Source organism: Dama dama, chromosome 18, assembly GCF_033118175.1.
Source record: "Dama dama isolate Ldn47 chromosome 18, ASM3311817v1, whole genome shotgun sequence".
In the NCBI taxonomy this organism is placed as follows: Eukaryota; Metazoa; Chordata; class Mammalia; order Artiodactyla; family Cervidae; genus Dama; species Dama dama.
In genome coordinates, this window is record NC_083698.1 from 82,906,598 (window position 1) to 82,933,731 (window position 27,134).

General features: G+C 38.4%; 1 protein-coding gene across 7 annotated transcripts in view; it reads right to left on the minus strand.

Moving 5' to 3' along the window:
- CADPS2 (calcium dependent secretion activator 2) overlaps positions 1 to 27,134 on the minus strand; it is a 555,077-nt gene that overhangs the window by 257,188 nt on the left and 270,755 nt on the right. For all 7 annotated transcript variants that reach the window (XM_061165698.1, XM_061165697.1, XM_061165696.1 and 4 more), the window contains exon 7: positions 8,772 to 8,883. In XM_061165698.1, coding sequence (XP_061021681.1) covers positions 8,772 to 8,883 — 112 coding nt within the window. The remainder of the gene's footprint in view (positions 1 to 8,771; positions 8,884 to 27,134) is intronic.

The following is a 27,134-nucleotide window of genomic DNA, read 5'->3' on the forward strand; positions in this document are numbered from 1 at the left end:
AATCTCTATACTGGCTTAATGGAAGTGGTTGAACCTCAGTCCTTAGAATATATTTGCCTTTCCTAGTGGGATTTTCCTTCTCCTATCGACGGCAGAAAGTGAAGAGGAACTAAAGAGCCTCTTGATGAAAGTGAAAGAGGAGAATGAAAAAGTTGACTTAAAACTCAACATTCAAAAGACTAAGATCATAGCATCCGGTCCCATCACTTCATGGCAAAGGATGGGAAAACAATGGAAACAGTGACAGACTTTACTTTCTTGGGCTTCAAAATCACTGCAGATGGTAACTGTAACCATGAAATTAAAAGATGCTTGCTCCTTGGAAGAAAAGCTATGACCAACCTAGACAGCATATTACAAAGCAGAGACGTTACTTTGCCAACAAAGATCCATCTAGTCAAAGCTATGGCTTTTCCAGGAGTCATGTATGGATGTGAGAGTTGGACCATAAAGAAAGCTGAGTGCCAAAGAATTGATGCTTTTGAACTGTGATGTTGGAGAATACTCTTGAGAATCCCTTGGACTGCAAGGAGATCAAACCAGTCTATCCTAAAGGAAATCAGTCCTGAATATCCGTTGGAAGAACTGATGCTGAAGCTGAAACTCCAATCCTTTGGCCATGTGATGTGAAGAACTGACTTATTTGAAAAGACCCTGCAATCCCACCTCTGGGCATACAATCGAGGAAACCAGATCTGAAAGAGACACGTGCACCCCAATGTTTATCGCAGCACTGTTTATAATAGCCAGGACATGGAAGCAACCTAGATGCCCATCAGCAGACAAATGGATAAGGAAGCTGTGGTACATATATACCATGGAATATTACTCAGCCGTTAAAAAGATTTCATTTGAATCAGTTCTAATGAGATGGATGAAACTGGAGCCCATTATACAGATTGAAGTAAGCCAGAAAGATAAAGACCATTACAGTATACTAACACATATATATGGAATTTAGAAAGATGGTAACGATAACCCTATATGCAAAACAGAAAAAGAGACACAGATGTACACAACAGACTTTTGGACTCCGTGGGAGAAGGTGAGGGTGGGAGGTTTCGAGAGAACAGCATCGAAACGTGTATATTACCTAGGGTGAAACAGATCACCAGCCCAGGTTGGATGCATGAGACAAGTGCTCGGGCCTGGTGCACTGGGAAGACCCAGAGGGATCGGGTGGAGAGGGAGGTGGGAGGGGGAATCAGGATGGGGAATACATGTAAATCCATGGCTAATTCAAGTCAATGTATGACAAAAACCACTACAAAATTGTAAAGTAATTAGCCTCCAACTATTAAAATAAATGGAAAAAAAATTGCTTTATAAACAATAAAAAAAAAAAAAGACCCTGATTCTGGGAAAGACTGAAGGTGGGAGGAGAAGAGGACGACAGAGGATGAGATGTTTAGATGGCATCATGGACTTTCGGACATGAGTTTGAGCAAGCTCTGGGAGTTGCGTGATGGACAGGGAAGGCTGGCGTGCTGCAGACCATGGGGTCACAGACACAACTGAGTGACTGAACTGATAGTTTCCTATCTTAAAGACCCTTTAATATTTGTTAGAATAGGCTTAGTACTAACGAACTCTCAGTTTTTGCTCGCCTGAGAAGTTCTTTATCTTTTCTATTCTAAATGATAATCTTGCTAGGAAGATATCCTAGACTACAGGTTTTTCCCTTTCAGCACTTTGAACATATCATGTCACTCCCTTTTGGCTTGCAAAGTTTCTGTAGAGAAGATAGCTTTGTGATGATTCCCTTGTATTTGATGGTTTTTGTCTTTCTGCATTTATAATTCGTTACCTTTTGTCATTTTAATTATGATATGTCTTGGTGTGGGTCTGTTTGAGGTCACCAACTTTGAAATCCGCTCTGCTTTCAATATCTGGATATTTATTTCCTTCCTCTAGTTTGGAAAGTTTACAGCTACAGTTTCCTCAAATACATTTTCGAACTCCTTTTCTCCTTTCCTTTCTGGGACCTCTATACTGCAAGTATTGGCAGGCTTAATGTTATCCCAGAGATCTCAAATGGTTTTCATTTAAAAAAAAATTTTTTTTTTTTTTTTGCTGTTCTGATTGGGTGATATCCACTATTCTATCTTCCAGATGACTCACGTGTTTTTCTGTATCAGTGAGTAGTGCTCTCCATATGTGTGATTTTTTTTAACTTCAGCTCTTGTATTCATTTCTGATTGTATCTTGTTTTTCCTATTTTCTAGTTCCCTGTTAACATTTTCATTGAATGTATCTACCCTTTTCCCTAACTTAGTTAACAATTTTATTACCAGTGCTTTGAATTCTTTATCTGGCAAGGTGTTTATTTCATTATTTGTTCAGAGGTTTTCTTTTGCTGTTTCAAGGACAGCAATCACTCTACCTCCTTTGGGTTAATTTTCTCTGCCTCTATGAATTTAGGTGAAAGTCACCTGTTGTGGTCCTGAAGGAGTATTCTTACGTGGGAGAGTCCCTATGCAGATGTGCCCAACGCCTTTGGCAGGAGAGCTGGATTTGATGTGAACACAAGTCGCATCTCTGCTCAGGGTGTGCGGGCAGCTCTGGCCCTGGTGGGGGGCAGGACTGGAGACGGCAGCATAGAGCCAGGTGTGGGGCCGGCCCTCCCCTCCGCCCAGTGACCCTCGACAGAGGCCCAGGCTTTCTCTGCTGTGCTGAGTGTGCACCCACAATTATTTCCCTCACTCTGCTCAGACACAGTCTCGGGTGCAAATCCCTTTGTCGCTCACAGCTGATCACTGCTCCCAGACTCCGCCACCCTTGCCCTGTGGTGGAACACCACCGCGGGGCGAGGGAACCCACGTGGACTTTCAGCGTGTATGGGGTGGTGAGTGATGCTGGACGGGCTGCGACAGAGATCTAGGCTGCTTATGTAAGTGCTCCACAACGGCCACCACCACCTCACCAGGCCCCGCCCAGAACTTGGCGGCCTCTGCATCCCACACTTGAGTCTTCTCCTCAGTTGTGGCTGCCTCAGGTCCAGCGTCCTGGGAAACCTGGCCGCCTCCAGGACAGACCTCCCTCCCCTCTGACTTGGGGGAGAAGCCAGTGCACTCTTGCTGCTCACGAGCTGAGTTTAGGGTTCCCAGAGTCTACATGTTTGTCCCAGCAGGATCCCAGGACTAGGGCGTGTAATCTGTGGCTCTCACTGCTCATTCTCTAGGGCAGAGGTCCAACCGTCTTCTCGATTTTTCTCTAAGTTCCTGTCCAGGGTCACAAGGCTCAACAGGATGGCTTTTCTTCTCTCCCTACTGGATATTTGTATCTTTTCTACAGCCTTGGCTGTGCAGGAGTCCTTCTGCCAGTTTCCAGCTAGTTTTCAGTGAGAACTGTTAGACATGGAGGTATATTTTTGATGTGTTCAAACATGTGAGCTCCACATTCTCTTACCCTCCATCTTGACTGATCTATGACGTGCCGTTCTATATGTTTAGGCAAATGCATAATCCATATACCCAATACCCGTTGTCACACATCAATACTCCTTCACCCTGAAAGATCCTGAACACCATTTACAGACAACCACTTCCCCCTTGGGTCAATCCCTGGGTCAATTCATCTATTTCCTATTTCTACAGTACTGCCTCTTTTAGAACAAAGCATACAATATGTTGTAAGTTTAAGTTTGTTGATCTGCATCCTTGTCAGCATTTGTTATTGTCAGTTCCTTATATTACAGCCATTTAATGGTATCACCCTGTGGTATCAATCTATTTTAAGGGCTATCTACTCATCTTTCATATACTACACTAAATTTTAATTTAAAAACATCACTCAGCCAAGATCCCCAGATACAGAATTACATAATTTTAGACTACAGACTTCAGATGATGTAAGGCCTTTTTCTTCAGATTTAACTCTTTATGCTGTTTCTAAGTGTGGTTGTAGTGGTTCAGTTGCTAAGCTGTGTCCACCTCTTGCGACACCATATGTAAAAGTAAATATATAGAAAACATTACCAACAGCTCTACCATCCAGAGATGACCACTGTTTTCTTCTAATTGTGTGTGAGTGCACATGTGGTCATATATATGTGGGCACATGTGGTCATGTCTAAAGACCCAAAGTTTTTTTTAATTAATTAATTAATAAATATACTTTTGGCTGCACTGGGTCTTTGTTGCTGCATGCAGGCTTCTAATTGCAGCTACTTCTCTTGTTGTAGAACAGGGGCTCTAGAACATGCAGGCTTCAATAGTTGTGGCTCATGGACTTAGTTGTCCACGGCATGTGGAATCCTCCTGGATCAGGGATAAAACCCAGTCCCCTGAATTGGCAGGCAGACTCTTAAACCACTGGACCACCAGGGAAGTCCCAATTAATGCTATATTTAATATTCAAAGACTCAATGTTTCTTTCCTAAGATCAAGAATAAGACTAGAATGCCCACTTTCACTGTATCTATTCACTGTAGTGGAGAATCTTATAGATGCAATTGTTGTTGTTAGTCGCTCAGTCATGTCTGACTCTTTGTGACCCCAGGTTCTGTAGTCTGCCAGACTCCTCTGTACATGGGATTCTCCAGGCAAGAACACTAGAGTGGATTACCACTCCCTTCTCCAGACGATCTTCCCAACCCAGGGATCAAACCCAGGTCTCTTGCATCACAGGCAGATTCTTTACCATCTGAGTCATCAGGGAAGCCCAATAGATGCAATAAAACAGTCAAAATAAATACAAGCATCTAGATTGGCAGGTTGATTCTTAACCATTGGACCACCAGGGAAGTCCTGACCCCAAATTTAAAATCTGATTATGTCTGAGGTAAGAAAGCCAAGTGTGAAGGAAGAATGATAGTAAACAAGGTGGGTGTGATAGGAGGTAAATTTAGAGAGACCTGTTCAGGTGGAGTGGAGTTCTTCAATGTTGGTTGTGTCCAATGATGAGGCCTTGTTAAAAGAGGCTGTGGCATCCTACCCACCAAATTTCTGATCCAGCAGACAGAGATTTGGGCCTGAGAATCTGAATTTGCAACCATCTTCCAGGTGTTGCTGATGCTGCTGGTACAGGGTCCCACTTTGAGAACCCTTCCTGGGCATACCATACTACAATGAAGAGTCTGATTTTTTTATTCCAAATAGATGAGAAGACAATGTAAGGTTTTAAAGACAGAATGATGTGCTTCTGTGTTGAATTTTACATAGATAATAGTGGCTGAGGTGTGAAAGCTGAATCAGAGGGGACGGGATGACAAATGAGGAAGCAGTAAGTGGACTACTACTAGTGAGAAACTGTCTTGAATCAGGGTAGAGAAAATGTTAAAGTGTGAACCAACTCAGTATAAATTTAGGAAAAAGCTGACAGAACTTGCAAATAGACTGGATATTAGTCAAAGAAGAAGAAAAAAAGGGCAAGCTGAGGTCACTGCCTTGAAAACAACCTCTATGGAAGACTAGATGGGGTTGCTAATCAAAAGTTCTTAATTCAAAAATATTTAGTGTGTGATATCCGTTAATACACTAGAAATACCAAGTATGCAAGTTAGATATACAAATCTAAAGCTCCAAGGAAGACAATTTAAAAATGGGAAGTCATGAACCCATGAACACATTTATAATCATGGAACCTACTGAGGTCATTAGCATAGATCAAAGGCTTGCAAGCAGGTCTTGCTCCCAGGGGATGCTTGGCAATGTCTGGAGACATTTCTTATCAACTTTACTTAAGAGGGGATGAGACTACTGGATATATTGACTGGAGGTCAGGAATGCTACTGAAATATCATAAAATGCACAGGAGTGCTCCTAACAGCAAAGAATTATCCTCCTCAGAACATCAATAGTGCTGAGGTTGAGAAACTCTTATATAGATAGAAAAATTGTCTTTCGTGTATGATGGGAACACAGGAGTACAAGGCCTTTCTCAGATATACAAACGACTGGAAAATATACCACTCGTGCACATTATTTAAAAGTTGCATCAGTTCAGTTCAGTCGCTCGCTCAATCTCGTCTGACTCTTTGTGACCCCATGGACTGCAGCATACCAGGCCTCCCTGTCCATCACCAACTCCTGGAGCCTACTTAAACTCCTGTCCACCGAGTGGGTGATGCCATCCAACCATCTCATCCTCTGTCATCCCCTTCTCCTCCCGCCCTCAATCTTTCCCAGCATGAGGGTCTTTTCAAATGAGTCAGTTCTTCCCATCAGGTGGCCAAAGGATTGGAGTTTCAGCTTCAACATCTGTCCTTCCAATGAAAATTCAGGACTGATTTCTTTAGGACTGACTGGTTGGATCTCCTTGCAGTCCAAGGGGTTCTCAAGAGACTTCCTGAACACCACAGTTCAAAAACATCAATTTTTCAGCACTCAGCTTTCTTTATAGTCCAACTCTCACATCTATACATGACTATGGGACAAACCATAGCTTTGGCTAGACAGACTTTTGTTGGCAAAGTAATGTCTCTGCTTTTTAATATGCTGTCTAGGTTGGTCATAGGTTTTCTTCCAAGGAGCAAGCGTCTTTAAATTTCATGGCTGCAGTCACCATCTGCAGTGATTTTGGAGACCAAAAAATAAAGTCTCTCACTGTTTCCATTGTTTCCCCATCTATTTCCCATGAAGTAATGGGACCAGATGCCATGATCTTAGTTTTCTGAATGTTGAGTTTTAAGCCAGCTTTTTCACTCTCCTCTTTCACTTTCATCAAGAGGCCCTTTAGTTCCTCTTCACTTTCTGCCATAAGGGTGGTGTCACCTGCATATCTGAGGTTATTGATATTTCTCCCAGCAATCTTGATTCCAGCTTGTGCTTCATCCAGATCAGCCTTTTGCATAACATACTCTGCATATAAGTTAAATAAGCAGGGTGACAATATACAGCCTTGATGTACTCCTTTCCCAATTGGGAACCAGTCTGTTGTTACACATCTAGTTCTAACTGTTGCTTCTTGACCTGCATACAGATTTCTCAGGAGGCAGGTCAGGTGGTGTGGTATTCCCATCTCTTTAAAAATTTTCCACGGTTTGTTGTGATCCACAGAGTCAAAGGCTTTGGCATAGTCAATAAAGCAGAAGTAGATGTTTTTCTTGAACTCTCTTGCTTGTTCAATGATCCAACAGATATTGGCAATTTAATCTCTGGTTCCTTTGCCTTTTCTAAATCCAGCTTTAACATCTGGAAGTTCACATTTCACGTACTGTTGAAGGCTGGCTTGGGGAATTTTGAGTATTACTTTGCTAGCTTGTGAGATGAGTGCAATTGTGTGGCAGTTTGAACATTCTTTGGCAATGCCTTTCTTTGTGATATGTATATGCAATTTATATATATATATGATATATATGTGTGTGTGTATATATATATATATCTGGAGAGCTGAAGAATAAATTAAATATACCTCAAGTTACATTATAGCATTAGACTTAAATGGCTGCTGCTATTTGACAGTGAAAAACACAATAAGGAAATAAGGTAAAATGAATATAACCATAATTTAAATGAAAAATTTGGACTCACAAATCCATCAGACTATATGGAATCTCCAGGGCTCTATTATGCCACCTGTACACGTTTGTTGCATGAGTAAATGCACAAATATACAAGCACACAAATGAATGAATATTATGGTTTAGCTCTCTTAGGTAATTAAGAAATAGATGCAACAGGGAAACAGAAGAGGAAATATAGAATGTTTAAGTGCAGACTCACAATTTCTGGACTATGGGTAGAGATTCACAAAATCTCTAGAAATGAAAAGAAACTTCAAAGATGTAAAGTAGACAGAAAAGGAGGAAGATTTGAAATCAATAGAAATCCTAACTTTAGGGGGGAAAAAATCCAGTATGCACACTAATCCTATTGTCCTTCAACACGGAGCATCACAGCAGCAAGCCACCATCACAAGAAGTTCCTAAGAGATTTCTTGAAGCTTTATCCTCTGGAAAATACCTATGAAAGCAGGGCTCAGGTCTGAGTAAAATAGAGCCACATTACAGAAGATAACTTTATAGATGACTCATTGGAACACATCTACTTCAGAAACAAGACTGCAGAAAATCTTTCACACAGAGAGGCGTTGAGAGCACATGTTAATGTTAGTGCTTCTACAGTCAGAAGATGCTGAGTATAGGTGAAAGACACAGGAATTGGAGGGGGCCGGGAAGAAACCCTGGAGGCGGAAATGACAATCTACTCCGGTATTTTTGCCTGGAAAAACCCATGGACAGAGAAGTCTGGCAGGCTACAATCCATGGGGTCGCAAAAAGTCAGACACGACTAAAGTGACCTCAGCACTCATATTCTAGGTAAGAGGAGGTGACCATAGGGAGGCAAAAATAATTCTGTGTTAAAAGGTGTGTGACAAAAATCTTTGCACAGAGAAAAATAGGTATAAGAAAGAAATACACTTGAGATATTCTGTAATCAGTCTCATCACAACATAAGGAACAGATGACTTCAAATATAAAGAGGATGCTTTTAGCCCATGGACAGAAACGTTTAAATTAGGGTTACCTTTCACCAAGAAAGATGAGTCAGTCTGTACCACTCCCTTGCTGGCCAGTGAAGCACGTGTGACAGGAATGACTCAGTCAGTGACTATGACCTTATGTGTTTGCCTTACACACCCAAGACCTATCACAACACAGTCTAAACAGCAGTTATGTTTAGTAAATCAGAGATGTAAGCTGGGCTCATAGGAAATTACAAATAAATTCCTAATGTAGTTCACACACTGCATGCTGGTCCATTTCAACTCTAAATCAAGAGAAGTTAACATCGTGCTGCCTGGGACACGTGGCGCTGACCGTAACTCACCCTTCCCAGTTCTTTATCTTCAAGAGCCAGGACACCAGTGCTTTCTGTGAAGAGTTTTACTTTGACCACAGGCCGTGGATGAGTAGTGGTGAAGTCTCCTTGGGTTCCCCACCTGCAATGAAGTAACAAAGATTCTCTTTAAAATGCAGCATTAATTTTTGTCTTCCATATAGACGTGTCTCCTTAGAAGGCACATCAAGCAATACAGAATCTTTCATGGCTCGGTGAGATTTTTATCTTCCCTTTTGTTTCTAACAGATGGCGGTCAAGAAAGAAAATAGTAATAAGCTTACAGCTTGTAATAATTATTCAGCTGGTCAAAAAATTAGCACCTTAGACTATAAAACATTAAGAATCTAGGTGAAGGTAAGCATTAAGGAATACATATGTAACTCAGTCACTGTTGTACACCTGAAACTAATACAACATTATAAATCAACTATACTTCCATAAAAAAGCAAAGCATTGTAGATATACCTATTGGTACCTATTTTATTAACTTAAATATAAATTATAATACCATTTTTACAGATGGCTGGGGAACATTTCTAGGGGTTTGAGTATAAGAGGCAGTGTCTCAGAAACCATTTTTTCATGCTGAAAATTTTACCCCATCTCTTCTTGTAAAGTCTTTACTAGACATTTTATTTATCTTTTTAAAAGTGGAGGTAATTATCTTGTCATTTACTTTATATGATTTTTTTAAAGCTCACATCAAAAGGAAAGAAATAAGCATCATAAAATATAGGAGTGTTTTCCCATTGATTTCCTAGTACACTCTCCAAAGAATAGAGTAAATCTGTCTATATCTGACTTTTCAAATGATCATAGCAAAATAACATGCTTCCTTGGTTTATCTTTCAATTAACAGCATCTCATCATTACCACATACCAACTCATTCTAGTCTGTTTACAAACTTAACTGGCATACACTTGTATTAAAAAAAATCTTATAAATGTTTCTCATAATTCTGAGAGATGAGACATGAGGCTTAGCACAGTATGAAGAAAATGCCATTGGAAAAAACAAGAGGAAGAAAGACATAAGAGACAAAAGAAAGAGAAATTCAATGAAATAAAGATTCCTATTAAAAATAAATCACCAAACAAAAACACCAATTTCTTATTTAAAAAAAAGCTAGTGGCACTGTCTAAAGTTTATTTTATAAAACTTATTCAGAAAACTGAAATATAGAAATAAAAAAAAGCAGAAACATATACCAAACCTGAATACTCATGATGTCTTCTCCTATCATAGCAATTTTAACTTTTAACACAGTGATATGCGTTTAGTAAAAGAAGCCGTTTCAATGACTAAAGAAACTAGCATCAAGATGCTAGTTTGTTCTTTTGAAATTAATATAATACTTCAGAGGGAAGGAGGAGACCCATTTAGGATGGAAAACAACTTAATTTTTATCTTCGATTTCCAGAAAGGGATTAGCAAAGAATCTTTTTGCTGTTTCATAGAATTGAGAAGGTCTGAGACAAAGTAGAGCTAAAACAGGATTAAAAATGAAAACAGATTCAGAATCAAAATAAGGAAGGACAGAATGATCTTCAGTTTAGTGTGAGGTATCTTAAGCCTTAAATACAATCAGGCAATCTGAATGGTAACTCCAGAATCAATTCCCATGACATACCCCTTTCTTTATCGAGTATCATATGGTCAAATTTGTAAAACAAACTTTCTAAATGAAGTTCACCTTTTCGAGTTCTATGTTTTTGCATCATATTAGAGAATAAAATTTGTATGACAGTAATCTTTTGAAATAATTAAAATTAGCTTCATATTATAAAATATCTGTGTGTCTAACTTTTCCATGAGTACTTGAAAACTATTCTGCATTGTGGGTACAGTGTGATATATACAGATATAAGGTCAAGGTTGCTACTGTGCTATTTAAATCTATTTTATCCTTGATGAGCTTTGGTATCCCTTATATAGCAGCATATAGGTATTCAGATCTCCTACCAAGACTGGAATTTTGACACTTCCTTTTATATTTTTGTCAACTTCTGGTGTCCTATTTGGTGATGTGAAGTGTTCAGTGAGGCATCACTGACTCAATGGACATAAGTTTGAGCGAGCTCTGGGAGTTGGTGATGGACAGGAAAGCCTGGCATGCTGTAGTCCATGGGGTTGCAAAGAGTTGGACATGATTGAGCGACTGAACTGAAAGTGTTCAATAGTAACCATATCCTTTAAATATGAATAGTTTATTATTTTTCACAATCCCACAGTCATGTTACTTCTCAATCACTGCGCTAAGTTGCTTCAGTTATGTCCGACGCTGTGCGACCCCACAGACGGAAGCCCACCAGCCTCCCCCGTCCCTGGGATTCTCCAGGCAAGAACACTGGAGTGGGTTGCCATTTCCTTCTCCAATGCATGAAAGTGAAAAGTGAAAGTGAAGTCGCTGAGTTGTGTCCGACTCTTCGCGACCCTATGAACTGCAGCCTACCAGGCTCCTCCATCCATGGGATTTTCCAGGCAAGAGTACTGGAGTGGGTTTCTCAATCACTAGACTTGTGTAAAAATAGAGAACTAACACTATGCTAGGAATAGTGATAAGGTAAAAACCAACTTAGAGAAGTCAAATAAGGAATCTAATCAATATATTGCAAGTAGAGACAGTAATTAGAAAACAAAGAGCTAAAATGTAATGGGAAATCACTGATAATATATAACTTGGAAGGGAATCCAGGATATCCAGTCTCAAAATCAGTAATGCCAATAAAGACAGGAAATAGATGAATATCATAGGCCTGGAGGCAATCCATGAGGGTACATCTCCCTACAAACAAGGTATAGGAACTCTGAGTTCAGAGTATGGAATGCTAACAGTCAATTCCTGTGAAATGAGGAAAGCTTAAATAACACACTTTCAGGAAGGGAGAAGCCAAGGCACAAAGGTATCAGCAGATCCTCACTGTAACAGCCAGACGTCTAAATTTTTAGAGGCATTCAACAACAACAAAAATGCGCAATTTTAAAAGGGTGCATAGATAAAAATACTGTGATGATAGTTCTCATAAAGTCCAACATTCCAGGGTATAAGCAAACTGGCACCACCTTGATAATTTCTCCACTGAAAAATAAAAGCTAAAAAGCTACGTACAGTTTAAAAATGCTTATGAATTCTATAACGAGTTAATTAAAAAATACAAAGTCTCCCTCCCTTTCCACCAAAAAAGGCAGCACGGAAGAAAGGAAAAAGATAATAGGCCTATTTTCAATATTCACCATGATACTTCCTTGCTTTCTACTTAACTGGCATGTTTAAACACTTTCAGGAATTAATACCAGTTGTTATCTTCTTGCTATTTTCTCTGTATTATGTGATGAAAGAATACACTACCCTTGCTGTCAATTTGCTTTGACTCAAGATACATTGCCTTTTTCTACTTCTATGAATGTATTATTTATGAGGACTCAGACTTCCAATGTATATTTTCAAATGAATAAAATATCTACAAAGTAGCTTTATGAGGACTGCAGGGTTTTGTGGTGATGAAAACTGGGTAGGTCATATACAAACTGAAATAACTGACATTATTATGTATTTGCTAATAAATAAAGTATGCTGGAAATTTGTATCAGGACCAAAAAATTGTGCAGTCTATTCACCCAGTAAGGCTATTTCTAGGAATTTATCCCAACAAAATAACCATGTGTAATAAAAAAAAAAAAAGCATAAGCAGGAATGTATTCTACCATAGCATTATGCATAAATAACAAAAGCAAGCAACCTAAATAACTAATATTAGGGGAAAGATTATGTAAATTATGTGACATACAATGGAAATTTTTGCTGCTACCTATGACAGTTATCAAGGTGATGTAAAACCATGCATGATGTATTAAAAAAGAGGGGACACAAAACTGAATCAGGTGTTGATGTATGGCAAAAACTATCACAATAATGCAAAGTAATTATCCTCTAGTTAAAATAAATCAATTTTAGAAACAGAATCAGGGCCTTTCATTCACTCAAAAAACTTACTGAGTAACTCTTGTGTGCCAGACATATTCTAGTGTCAGTAACCATAGTCTAACCTCTTAAAAAATACATTCTAATAGAACATGATAGACATAAATAATTTTATTATTATATTCTGTAGTATATGTCTCTTTCCACTCTTACTCTGCATTCTTAACAGCTGACACCCTCCATGGTCTCTTAAACTAGCTAGAGAACTAGATTTATATTGTGATCTGAAAGAATTCTCAAAAGTTAATAGTGTATTTGTTTTAAAGTATGTTGAAAACTGTAAGCAGTAAAGCAGTTATGTCAAAAAGTACTCAAATCCCTTAACTCAAAATTCTTATTCATTGTGAACACATAATGCACTGTGTTACAGAAGCTAAGAACTTGAAAGCAGTCTCAATCTATATTCTTCATCTATAACCAGCAGTAATGAATTAAAGATATATGTAACCCCAAAATTATTTCATCCATCAACTATCTTTGCATCCTTTCATCTATCCAACTACGTGACTGGAATTGGGAAAGGTAATCGGCAATCAAAAAAAAAAATCAAGATGACAAATCTCGTATTAAATGAATTCAGACTAGTAGGGGAGACAAACATATAAACTAAAATGTAAACAATAAACCAAATCATATAGAACTGAAAAGGGCTCTATAAAGTACACTTTTAAATTACTTCTGAGGTCAAGCACTTTCTTTTTACTGGTCACCTGCATTTCTGGCTTGCCTTTTCATTACCATTGTCTGTTTCTCTCTTGGGCTTTCTATCAATTGGCAATTAAAAAAAATTTTTTTTCCATTTATTTTTATTAGTTGGAGGCTAATTACTTTACAATATTGTAGTGGTTTTTGCCATACACTGACATGAATCAGCCTTGGATTTACATGTGTTTCCCATCCCGATCCCCCCTCCTGCCTCCCTCCCTATCCCATCCCTCTGGGTCTTCCCAGTGCACCAGTCAATTGGCAATTTTTAAAAACTTTTGTATGATAGACATTAACTGTTGCCATACATATGGCAAATATTTTCATGCTTGGTTATTTTCTACTTAACTCATGTGTGGCTTTTTAAAATGCATAGCTTAAAAATATTAGGTAGCCAATTCTGTTGATCTGATTTACAGTTTTTGACATTAACACCCTATTTAAAAATTTTCTTCTTAAAGATTATATGAAATTTAACCTATATTTCTTTCATACATTTCCACTGTTTAAATCTTCAAGTTGCCTGAAATTCAGTAGTAACATTAAAATGTCAGTTTCATTTTTCTTTTTATTCTAATCTCATTTGGTTTAGAAATCAAACATATTTATTATTATATAAGCTTGAGTTTGGTTTTAAAGTTTCTGTCCTAAAAATCTATCTCTTGAACTGTGCTAATAAAACAGTTTCATTACAGCTTTACAAGATATCTGTTAGAACAAAAAGAAAATAGACATTTTCAAATTACACTTGAACTTTGAAATTGAAATTACATTTGATTTAAAGGAAAGTCTCCATTAATTAAAATCTATTTCAATATTTCTTGGTAAAGACTTAAATTTTTTTCATCTTTCACATAGGTCTTATGCATTGCTTATGGAACTCATCTCACAGTACAGTTGATCCTTGAACAGCATGAGGATTCATCCCCATATAATTTATAGTTGGCCTTTGTATCTAGTTCCTCTCCATCTGTGGATCCAACCAACCACTGACTTCAAAGCACCACTGGATTTACTATTGAAAAATATCCACATGCAAGTGGGCCCATACAGTTCAAATTCATGCTATTCAACTGTATTTCTTATTTTGTGATTCTAAGGAATCTTTTTCCTTTATATTGTCTGACTATTGGTGTCATATAAGAAAGTTATAAACTCCTTTTTCAAATAGTTTTGCTTTATTTTCAATCTAGTGACTGTTTTCTCAAATGCTGTCTTCACCAAATTAACATAAATTCTATTAAAGAAACTGAGTTATTAAAATAATTAAAAATGACATAATTCTATGTTATACATTGCTAACTTTATAATAGAAACATTAAATAAGGGTCCAATTGCAGAGGTAAAGGTGAGTCTTAAAGAATTATATGTAATTCTTAAGCTTTTTTATGCTGAAATTACAAAACAGTCAAACTATAGATAAATTAGCATTCTCATAATTTTGGCATTTTAAGATTAAAGTAATGTAATATTTACCCAACAATCTTTGCCTACCTAAAAGTTTCTGTTCATAACTTAAGCATCAAAGCATCAGATATTTGGTAGCACTGACTTAAACACTCTCTTGGAAAGTAGAAAATGTTTCTAAGTTTCCTGCAATTGACTTCAAATAGGTCTGAGGTCCCTTTCTGCTGTCCTACAGGGAATTTGCCCAAGAAACTGGATTTGGATTATTTTATTTTCAATTACTCATATTTGGTGATAAGGTAGGTATCACTCCTCATAAGCTCCAAGGGTCAAAAAGGAATAAAGACGCTTGAGAATGGGATGCAAAGAAAGAGACAAGGAGAAAGAAATTATGGGTAAAGAAGTGAACAACAATGGAGAAAAAGGGTAGAGAGAGGGAGAAAAGAAAGGAGGATTAAAAAAGACCAATCTGGAAAGGAGAGCGTTAGAGTGCTCTGAATCTTAAGCCATTTTTGCACATGATCTTTAATCTTTCTTTTAAAGACCATTTACAGTCTCAAATGCTATGCTCTGCTATGCTTAGTTGCTCAGCTGTGTCCAACTCTTTGGGACCCCATGGACTGTTGCCCGCCAGGCTCCTCTGTCCGTGGGGATTCTCTAGGCAAGAATACAGGAGTTCTTGACTCAGGAATCGAACCAGGGTCTCCTGCATTGCACGCAGATTCTTTACCAGTGGAGCTACCAGGGAAGCTGACGCACTGCAGTAATTAATAACAGAAATGAAAAACATCCTTTAAAGTAACTAAATTTTCTCACTCTAAGTTTTGAGAGGATCTTTCAAAAACACCACGCTAAAACTTTTTATAATAATAAAAAGACAGTACAAAATTATCTGTTTCTTCAACATGACAAAGAAGAAATCTTGGGGTGTATGTTGCAATTTAAGGTAGAACAATATTCAGCGATGGCTTTGGGAGGGTAACTAACAATTACGTTCATAAAGAAAGAAAAATGCTACAGCCTTCACCTTCATTCTCACTCTTAACATCTGTAGGATTTTTCCCTTCAACGGACAGCTCCATCTTAGTGCTCTCAAGATTGCTAAAGCCTCAAGGAAAACAGGATCTCAAAAGTTTGCATTTCATTTATGAAGTATTCAATGCCATTAAACTTCCATATCCAGAGTACAGAGAATCATTATATTTGTACCATTTTCTTCTGAACAAGTCAAACAAGCATGGTAGCACAAAATCAGGTTTCAGAAAAGAAAGAAGATATAATCTCTCATAAGCATTTTTCGTTTTCTCTCTCATAGCAGGGTAGTTCAGAGACATTAGCTTGAAGCATCTAATTTTAAAGAGAACCATTTGTCACATCATGCATTACAATTTTACTTGGTGAAGACATTACAAAAAATAAGTTTTTATAAAATAGAAATCAAGATTTTTAAGAGCCTACATAGAGAAAGACAAACTAAATAATTGATGTAGAAGATAAAGCATAAAATCTGCTATACACATGCAAATTCTTAGAAAGAGGTTTAAATAATAAAATGCAATGGTGTATAAATGAGAACATACTGCATAAACCACTAGTCACCTACAGATATTTATCAATATATGTTCATACTGCTCTCATACTTGTACCTTTGAAACTTGTGAGACCATCCATCTGATTTTGTCCTGTTTTTTGACATGAAAATAAAAGGTGAATGTGTTATATGAACTGAATCAGGAAAAAAAAAAACTCTTTAAAATGTCATAGAATTAATGTACTGTCCTTTAAAGACAAAAGGAAATTTAAACTATTTTTAGTGCTTTGAACTACTAGGTTGTAATTATCACCAATCAGTACAGCATATTGTTACTAGTAAGTTGGAATGTCCATCAGTTACTGGTACAACTGATCCTTGAACAACAGAGGGGATAGGGATGCTGACCCTCTGTGAAGTCACAAATCCAAGTATAATTTATAGTCAGCTCTTCTCATACAGGCATCTGTTTCTGTTGTTCAGTGCAGTGTACCAGGCTTTTCTGTTCTTCACTATCTCTTGGAGTTGCTTCAAACCCATGCCCATTGAGTTGGTGATGCCATCCAACCATCTCATCCTTTGTCACCCTCTTCTTCTCCTGCACTTAATCTTTCCCAGAATCAGAGCCTTTTCTAATAAGCCAGCTCTTCAAATCGGGTGGCTAAAGTATTGGAGCTTCAGCATCAGCATCAGTCTTTCCAATGAATATTCAGGGTTGATTTCCTTTAAGACTGACTTGATCTCCATGCTGTCCAGGGGACTCTCAAGTCTTCTCCAGTACCACAATTTGTCAGCATCAGTTCTTTGGTGCTCAGCCTTCTTTACAGTCCAACTCTCACATTTGTGGATTCAACCAGCTCAAATCATGTTTACTACTGAAAACAAATTCACAAGTAAGTGGGCCTGCACTGTTCAGACCCATGTTGTTCAAGGGGCAGCTGGAACACACTTTACCAGATCTTCCCATGATTAATCTCTAATTTGCTAGAACTTCAAGCAGGGGTTAATGTTCTTTGGGGCTAAACATACCGGCATGAAAATGTTCTGAAATTTTATATGTATTTTTAACGTGAAAGCCCTAGAATTGCTAGGGTAATACAATGTTAGCGCATCCCATTCTTAGTGACATGTTTGAAAGCAAACGCTCCTCAGCTGTTTCTAGCTACTCCAAAGGTAAAAGACTCTTGGCTGTGTCTCTGAGCAGTGGGTTGAAAGGGAAACGTCAGACTGAATCATCTACGAAGGCCTGTTTTAGTTCTAGAAAAAGTCCTCTTGGAGTCTCTTTGCAGATAAAATTACTTTTTTTTTTTATTCCTAAATGACTCTTTTAGGTGAAATGAAAATATTTTCCAAGTGCAGAGCAGTTGGGGAGCCGAGGGAAAAGTCTCTGAACTATACCAACATCTCAGATTCCAGAGAGGACTGGAGTCAGCTGGGACCATTTCTGACGGAGGTTGAGAAGACAGCCAAAAGCACCAAGCGCTCAAGGACATGATGTATGGTGTGGAAACAAAGTGGATTTAAATAAAGTAAGCAAACCATGGCAGGATCCAACCAGCCCCAGGAGCATCAGCTGAGGACTTGTGCTCCAGTCTGCAGCCCAGAGGTGACATCACAGGCCGATTCAGGAGGAACCTGGCAAGCAGCTGGATCTGGTAATTTTCACAGACCATAGTTGCCACTGGTACTGTGCTTCTAGATCCTATGAGAGCTACCCTGTGTCACTCAGCAAGAGAAACCCCCATTTGTTGACTTCTGATGGCCAGTGATTACTCACTTTTGTGATACTCTCCAACTTAAATGAAAAACAGACATGCTTTTAAAAATTAAGGACATTTAAACTGATTTTTTAAAGAAATGTTGGATACTTATGAAATAGTGGAAACTCCGTTAAGGTTTCAAAAGAGTGAAAACATAAGTGACTTATGTTTTTCCCCTGTAACTTGCCAAGTTGGCACTCGCTGAGACATTTTAATAATGATACTAATTCTTGTTTTACTTGTGCAACCTCGAGAATGATATTTAATAAGCACCCAGTATATGCCCATTATAGGGCTGAATGTTAAAAATATAAAGATGAAAGAAAACAGACTATGGCCTCAGGGACTTGGCTTATGGGGAAAAGAGAAGCATCAGACAGATAGTATTCTTCTGATTAAAGGTACCCATTGGCTTCCACATTAAGACCATAGTCTCCCACCTATGCCATTACCCTTCTATGTTTACGATTTGTCTGAGCAACCACGGCTAGACCCCTTAGTGCAACCACCACTGGGCTCTGGACATAACAAGCACACATTACACATTCAAGAGAGAAGATGATGATGTGTTAAAAAAAAAAAATACAGACTGTAATCTAAGAGGACTGGGTGTCAATAGGTGAGTTAATCAAGTACGTCAAACTTTTGAGGATCCATTCTCTTCTCTAGAAAGCAGGAATGAGTCTTCCCTGACAAGGGTTCAGAAGAGCGAATGAAGTTAATAAGAAAACATCTATCATAATGTCTGGAAAATTAGAAGGGCATATGAAATAAATGACTGTTCCCAATTCACCTGTGCACCCTATTCTCCTGATAGGGGGACAGAGGTCCAAATGACTAATTCCTGACTGATTTCTCATACTGGTGGGCAAGCAGCCGGATGGTGATCTCACATTCTCTTTTTTAGCAGAAAGCAGCAGCAAATACATCAAGTACAAAACAAGACAGGTCCTAAAAACCCTCTAGGTTTTATCCATGTTAGGTGGTAACAACAAGGGTTTTGCTAATAGCTCTCTGACTTCTGGGAAGTCAATCTGTGTTGACCAGAAAACACAGCTGGTGCATGTTTTGCCTTGCGTTAGGGTTAGGGTTCAGTTCAGTTCAGTCGCTCAGTCATGTCCGACTCTTTGCGACCCCATGAACCACAGCACACCAGGCCTCCCTGTCCATCACCAACTCCCGGAGTCCACCCAAACCCGTGTCCATTGAGGCGGTGATGCCATCCAACCATCTCATCCTCTGTCGTCCCCTTCTCCTCCTGCCCTCAATCTTTCCCAGCATCAGGGTCTTTTCCAATGAGTCAGCTCTTCGCATCAGGTGGCCAAAGTATTGGCGCTTCAGCTTCAACATCAGTCCTTCCAATGAACACCCAGGACTGATCTCCTTTAGGATGGACTGGTTGGATCTCCTTGCAGTCCAAGGGACTCTCACGAGTCTTCTCCAACATCACAGTTCAAAAGCATCAATTCTTTAGCACTCAGCTTTCTTTATAGTCCAACTCTCACATCCATACATGACCACTGGACAAACCATAGCTTTGACCAGACAGACCTTTGTTGAGACAAAGTAATGCCTCTGCTTTTTAATATGTTGTCTAGGTTAGTCATAACATTCCTTCCAAGGAGTAAGGGTCTTTTAATTTCATGGCTGCAATCACCACTTGCAGTGATTTTGGAGCCCATAAAAATAAAGTCAGCCACTGTTTCCCCATCTATTTAGTTATTTTTATATGGTACCCAATCTTGAGGTAGGGAGCACTTTGCAGAATGTCTCATCCAAGTCTGAGATGTAAGACAATTTGAATTCCTAAAATGTTTACTGAATCTTCACAGGTTCTCTTTGGAAGAGAATTCTGAAACAAAATACAATTAAAATTCCAGTCCTTACAGTACTTTGCAGCAGTACAAAGCTGATGGCTATGTCAGTCAAGCTAAGAACCTTATGGTCTAGGTATAGCTTTTGTCATCAATATACTGGTGGGAAGTCTGATCTAGAGAAGAATTTCTTAAGATCCAAAACTACTGGCAGGCCTCTCCTCACTTTTGGTTGGGAGGTGCAGAAGGAGGATTGGGATTTTTTTGTTTGTTTTCATTTTTTCCCCTTCATTTGCTCTGTCCTTGAGCTACTATGGTTATCAACAGTCTTATTTTTATATGGTGGAGGTAATTACTGTTTTTCACTTGCTACGTCATGTCTGACTCTTCGTGACCCCATGGACTGCAGCATGCCTATCTATCTATGCCTATCTATAGAAAAGGCTTTCCTATCCTTTTCTATCTCTCAGAGTTTGCTCAAAATCATGTTCATTGAGTTGGCAATACTATCTGACTATCTCATTCTCTGTCACCCTCTTCTTTTTCTTTCAATCCTTCCCAACATCAGAGTTTTTTTCCAATGAGTTAGCTCTTCACATCAGGTGACCAAAGTATTGGAGCTTCAGCTTCAAATATTCAGGGTTGATTTCCTTTAGGATTGACTGGTTTGATCTATTTACTTGTCTCTCTGCTGAGAACTCAAGAGTTACTTTCTCAAAAAGACTTCCCTATCCTTCTCCTTCTGCAGTACAGGACAATCCCCCAAAGAAGTAAGATTACTGTGTCATTTATTTTGCCTAGGATCATATTCCTTTTCTACAAAGCAGTTACTTTGTAATTATATGTTTCTGTATGTTCCCTTGTTAAGGTATATCTCTGCTTTAGACTTAAAGTGCCATTGCTACGGCCATTTTCTAAAATTAATTTTTTAAATTTATGTATAGTTGATTTACTAGCGATTTCTGATTTTAATCATTTCAAATCCAGCACCTGTGGGACACTCAGTGCAGAGCTCAGTTCAGTAACTTTGTTGCATGAATGACGCCATATGCTTTCTTATAACCAGTCTTCAAAGAGCCAGGAAGTGAGTCAGCAGTTGAATAACCAAGTTTGGATTACAGTATATTTTGCTGGGTATACTGTTGTCTCTTGGTGTCCATGAGAGACGAGTTCCAGTGTGTCCCTCAGATACTAGAATCCATGGATGCTCAAGCCCCCCATATAAAATTATGCAGGTAGAGTCAACACCCTTGGTATCTGGTGGGTCCCACATCTGCTGATGCTAACAACTGAGGATCTAGTGCGATGGGCTGAAGCCGTGGACATGGAACCCGTGGGTGTGAGGGGACGACTTACATAGGTGGAGAATTAAGATCGGGAGCTGTGCTGCTTTAATTACTCCCACATTGGACAACTGGACAAGCTGCATGTGCCAGAGCCTGGACCAGACTTCCATTGATATATACAAAAACATGGAAAATATTTCACGTTTACAGACAGTTCTACAGATAATGCAGCCAATGCAAAGTGGAAGGGGGTGCTGTTAATCACCTGAATCCTAAAGCCATTTTTGTATTTAAAGCATAACATTACATTTAACCAAAATAATATCATCAGTAATTTTAATATATTTATAGTGCTTCAGAGAAATTCTCAAACAAGTAGATGTCTATATATCAGAACTGTTGAGACTGATAAGCAACACATGCACATTTTAAAAGTATTTACCTAAGATTACTGTTCATTTCTTAATCTCTGTCTCAGTAAACTGTGAAGATATGGAACTTTCTTTAGCCAAAATTTTTTAATCAGTGACAGGTGTGTTTTAGCAATTTATTCAATAAACATTTCATTTAATTTTTGAGAGCTGAAATTTATTTAAGCTCTTTTTGGAGCTTGAACAAAACAATTTTGTAGTATTTTACCACTTGTCTTTTTGGGCACACATTTCTTATCTTGTCATCACTGCACCTGTGCACTCCTTAAGGAGAGAATTATTACAGAATACATCCTTAAAAGCTACCTGACTGCCTAAGCAGTAATCACAATTTTCTCTATGAGGTGAATCTGATACAGTATTTACTAAGGGCTTCTCCTGAAATAAAAATGAAATACCGAGGCAAAGTCTATTTGTGTGTGTGCTCAGTGGTGTCCAGACTCCTTGTGACCTGATGGACTGTAGCCCACCAGGCTCCTCTGTCTATGGGACTTTCCTGGCAAGAATACTGGAGTGGGTTGCCATTTCCTACTCCAGGGGATCTTCCTGACCTGGGGATCAAAACCCCATCCCGTGTCTCCTGCACTGACAGGTGGATTCTTCACCACTGTGCCACCTGGGTCTATTTCGCACATATTATAAAATCAAATACTAATTTAAGATCAGAAAACACTTTGTTCCCAGTTTCCATTTGAAGACTTCATAAACATTAACCAATCAAATCATATGTCTGATATGTTTATAACTTCAGAAGAATCACAAAATTTAACTGTGGATTATATTTCAACTCAACCAGCTAAAGACACATTTGTCATGTTTTTTCAATGGAAGCATATAAAACTTGGGGCTTCCCCAGTGGCTCATCTGATAAAGAACCTGCCTGTCAGTGCAGGAGACATAAGAGATGTGGGTTCAATCCCTGGGTCAGGAAGATCCTCTGGAGGAGGGCATGGCAACCCACTCCATTATTCTTGCCTGGAGAATCCCATGGATAGAGGAGTCTAGCAGGCTATGGTCCATAGGGTTGCACAGAGTCAGATGTGACTGAAGCAACTTAGTATACACACATAAAGAACTTGTGTAAAGACATATTTCACATATTTTCAAGGGAATAATATGGTTTTAGAAAATGAAATATGATCTGGGTCCTCTGACCACCAAAATCATATATTTAACAAAATAGGTGGAATTCAGTTGCCTGGTTGGATAGTCCATTATTTTGGAGTTGCAACTTTCTTCTTCTTAATTAACTACATGTATGTAAATTTAGCAGTTGCTTCATTAATCCTTATTTACATATGCAAAATCAGAAGTAAACAATGTGGGTGGAAAACTTTTAAGTGAAAACAAGCACAGCTGTATATCTGGTTAAATAAAAATATTCTACCTTGTTACAAAAATGTCTTTTTGAAAACTGCCCATGTGCTTTAAAAAAATTACTATAATAGCTTTGAAGAATTTTACAATTCCAGCTTAAATTAAGGAGCATTTTCTTCAAGAAATTTAATTTTTATAGGATATTTTAATTATATATAACGCTTCTGTTGCTGCACAAATATTCTGGATATGCAAGATAGGATGTCAGTGTTGTACTATTTGCAATTTGTGAAGATCTGGGCCACAGAAGGCCATTGGTACAATGTCACTTAGCAGATTGTATTTCACTGTACAGTGGGTGGAAATTAGGGTGACAACTGGCTCCTAGCTGCTTTTAAGTCTGTTCAGACTCTGGTTCAACATTCCCAAGCATGAATACTAGATGGCTGTCAGTTTTATATGCATATCTAATTTTTGTTAATCAGTATTCTCCTTATAGATTACTCTCATGATACAACAGAATTTTGTTGCTAATCATTTGATGTCAAAGTCTTCATCAGCTATAGGTCAAGCACTGAGCCAGACGCTGGAAATGCAAAGCTGAATAAGACCTGACCTCTGCCTTTAGGGAACTCATAGTTAGGTGGTAGCAGACAGAGGCAACTACAACACAGAATGAGATTTCCAGACTATGTTGTTGTTCAGTTGCTAAGTCATGTCTGACTCTTTGCGACCCCATGCACTGCACCACACCAGGTTCCTCTGCCCTCCTCTATCTCCAAGAGTTTGCCCAAATTCATGTCCATTGAGTTGGTGATGCTATCTAACCATCTTATTCTCTGCCACCCTCTTCTCCTTTTGCCTTCAATCTTTCCCAGTATCAGGGACATTTCCAATGAGCTGGTTCCTTGTATCAGGTGGCCAGAGTAATGCAGCTTCAACATCAGTCCTTCCAATGAATATTTGCGGTTGATTTCCTTTAAGATTGACTGGTAAGATCTCCTTGCTGTCCAAGGGACTCTCAAGAGTCCTCTCCAGCATCACAATTTGAAAGCATCAATTCTTCAGCACTCGGCTTTCCTTATGGCCCAACTTTCACATCTGTACATGACTACTGGAAAAACTATAGCTTTGACTATATGGACCTTTGTCAGCAAAGTTATTTCTCTGTTTTTTAAAATGCTGTCTATGCGCCTAGCTTTTCTTCCAAGGAGCAAGCATCTTTTCATTTCAGTACACAGTGATTTTGGAGCCCAAGAAAATTAAATGTCACTGTTTCCACTTTTCCCCATCTATTTGCCATGAAGTGATGGAGTAGTCCTCACAGTCAACAAAAGTCTGAAAAGCAGTACTTGGGTACAATCTCAAAAATGACAGAATGATCTTGGTTTGTTTTTGAGAAAACCATTCTATATCATGGTTTTCCAAGTCTATGCCCTAACCATTAATGCTGAAGAAGATGAAGTCAAACCGTTCTATGAAGAACTACATGGCCTAGAACTAACATCAAAAAAAGATGTCCTTCTCATCATAGGGGACTGGAATGCAAAAGTAGGAAGTCAAGAGATAACCTGGAGTAACAGGCAAGTTTGGCCTTCGGGTACAAAATGAAGCACGGCAAAAAGCTAACACAGTCCCATCAAGAGAACACACGGGTCATAGCAAACACCCTCTTCCAACAACACAAGAGACTATAAATGGACATCACCAGATGGTCAAAATAAAAATCAGATTGATTATATTCTTTGCAGCAGAAGATGGAAATGCTCTATACAGTCAGCAAAAACAAGACCTGGAGCTGAGTGTGGCTCAGATCATCAGATCATCAGCTCCTTATTGCAAAATTCAGGCTTACATTGAAGAAAGTAGGGAAAACCACCAGGCCATTCAGGTAGGACCTAAATCAAATCCCTTAAGATTATATAGTGGAGATGATGAATAGATTCCAGGGATCAGATCTGGTAGACAGAGTGTAAGAAGGCAAAGCGGTTTTCTGAGGAGGCCTTAAAAATAGCTGAGAAAAGAAGAGAAGTGAAAGACAAATGAAAAAAGGAAAGATATACCCATCTGAATGCAGAGTTCCAGAGCAATTGCAAGGAGAGATAAGAAAGCCTTCTTTTGTGAACAATGAATCTGTTTCCTATCTAATAAAAGAGTGATGAATTTTCTACTGTGAAATTCTTGCTCATTCATGCCATATGGATAAATATTTCTAGATCAGATTAATTATCCTCCTTGTAATATGTCTTAATTTACATAAGTGATGCTATAAAACTGTGAACAATTTTGATCAATTTAGAAGAATGTGCTGTGAAGTATTACATCTTTGGATTGCTTTAAAGAAAAGGATGAGTATAAAATGGATGGAAACTTTTTGCCCAGGCCATCAGAAGCTACATGACAGAAAGAAAACAAAACAACACATGCAGTAGCTAAGTAAAGGAATTAACCTCTTTGTGAACAGAAAGAGCAGCCCTGTGGAGTCAAACTAACAAAGCCAATCTCAGCTTGGTGCAAACAAGCTTTCTCTTTCTACAGATGCCACCAACTGAGGAAAAACAGCAAAGGTCACTGGCTAGGTTGGGGACCTTCTCTGAAAAACCAAACCATGAAACATTCACAGATATGCTCAAGGATATTAACAATGAAAATTTAATGTAATCACTCATCTCTCTGATGATGAGAGAAACAGGTCCATCTGTCAGTACATCTCAGCACAAAAGTGATTCATCACATTAAGTCCACAAACCTGCTCTGAGCCTTCCAGAAATAGTTACTTCTGCAATTTTAATGAGTTTTCATTAGAAATCAAGACCCTTACTTTAAGCCATTAACCATTCTAGTCCTACTATAAGTAGGGTGTGTGCTTAAGCAAGGAGTTCAAATAAATACTGAAGTCCACCAAGTTCCTGCTATGACATGAAGTCACTTGAAGTCAAACGTAGAAAACAGCACATGTCTGTCCTCATCACAGCCTGCTGAAGGTTTTATATACTGAAGAACTCATGAGTCTTTCCCCTAGAAGTTCACTCTGGAGCTTTCTCCTAGAATTGAGTATTTGCAAAGAAATAACAAGAGAAGGAGGTAACCTGAAACGCTGATCCTTTGTAAAGTAAGTAACTGGACGAAAATGTTTTTGAATTTTTAGATGGACACCACAGGAAAAGTTGTTTGACACTGACAGAAATGTTAACCCTTAGCTACTGATACTATGTTAATAAAAACTTAAGTTGTTACTTTAGAACATGATTTTCAAATGTGGAAGACAAAAGGTTAAGTTTTTACAACTCTAAGATTATATATTCATGAGCTTCCCTGGTGGCTCAGACAGTCAAGAATCTGCCTGCAAAGCAGGAGACCCAGGTTTGATCCCTGGTCGGGAAGATCCCCTGGAGAAGGGAATGGCAACCCACTCCAGTATTCTTGCCCAGAGAATCCCATGGACAGAGGAGCCTGGTGGGCTATAGTTCTGATGTAGCCTGGTGGGTTTGCAGAGTCAGACAGGACTGAGCAACAAACACTTTCACTTTTCACTTTCAAGATTATATTCGTAGTAAATACTTTAATACATCTATCCTATTTAAACATGAAGTAATGCAGTGTATGAACAGAAGAAAAATGCCTAAGAATTTGTCTCTGCCACTCTTGAAGTTATGTAAAATTTGTGATTCCTCCCCACATTCAAATATTAAAATTTTTGAAGATTTCTATGAGAATTTGCCAATTTCAATATGATCCAAATGTTGCCATCTGCCAGCAAAGCTATATTACGGCAAGGAGAGGAAAATTAAACATTAGAACACAGTGAGAGTTTCACAAAGTTGCTTCAGGTAAAAATTTGCTATTTTATAAGCCAAAGTATCAAATCTTTGCCAACCAAATTCATCGTGCATTTTGTGTAACAAGGAAATTTGTGCCAGGATAATAATAGCATTAAAATTAAAAATTTACTAATAAACTAACTAAAATTTAAAAATTGGCTAATTCTTCACTTCTCTTTTGCCAAACTTACTGGTTTCTTGGATCATCTTAAGTCAATGAGATCTGCTCTGACAACAAGAGAAATTTTAGAATAGACTTCTTTCATCATCTTTCAAAACTCTATTTAAATGATATT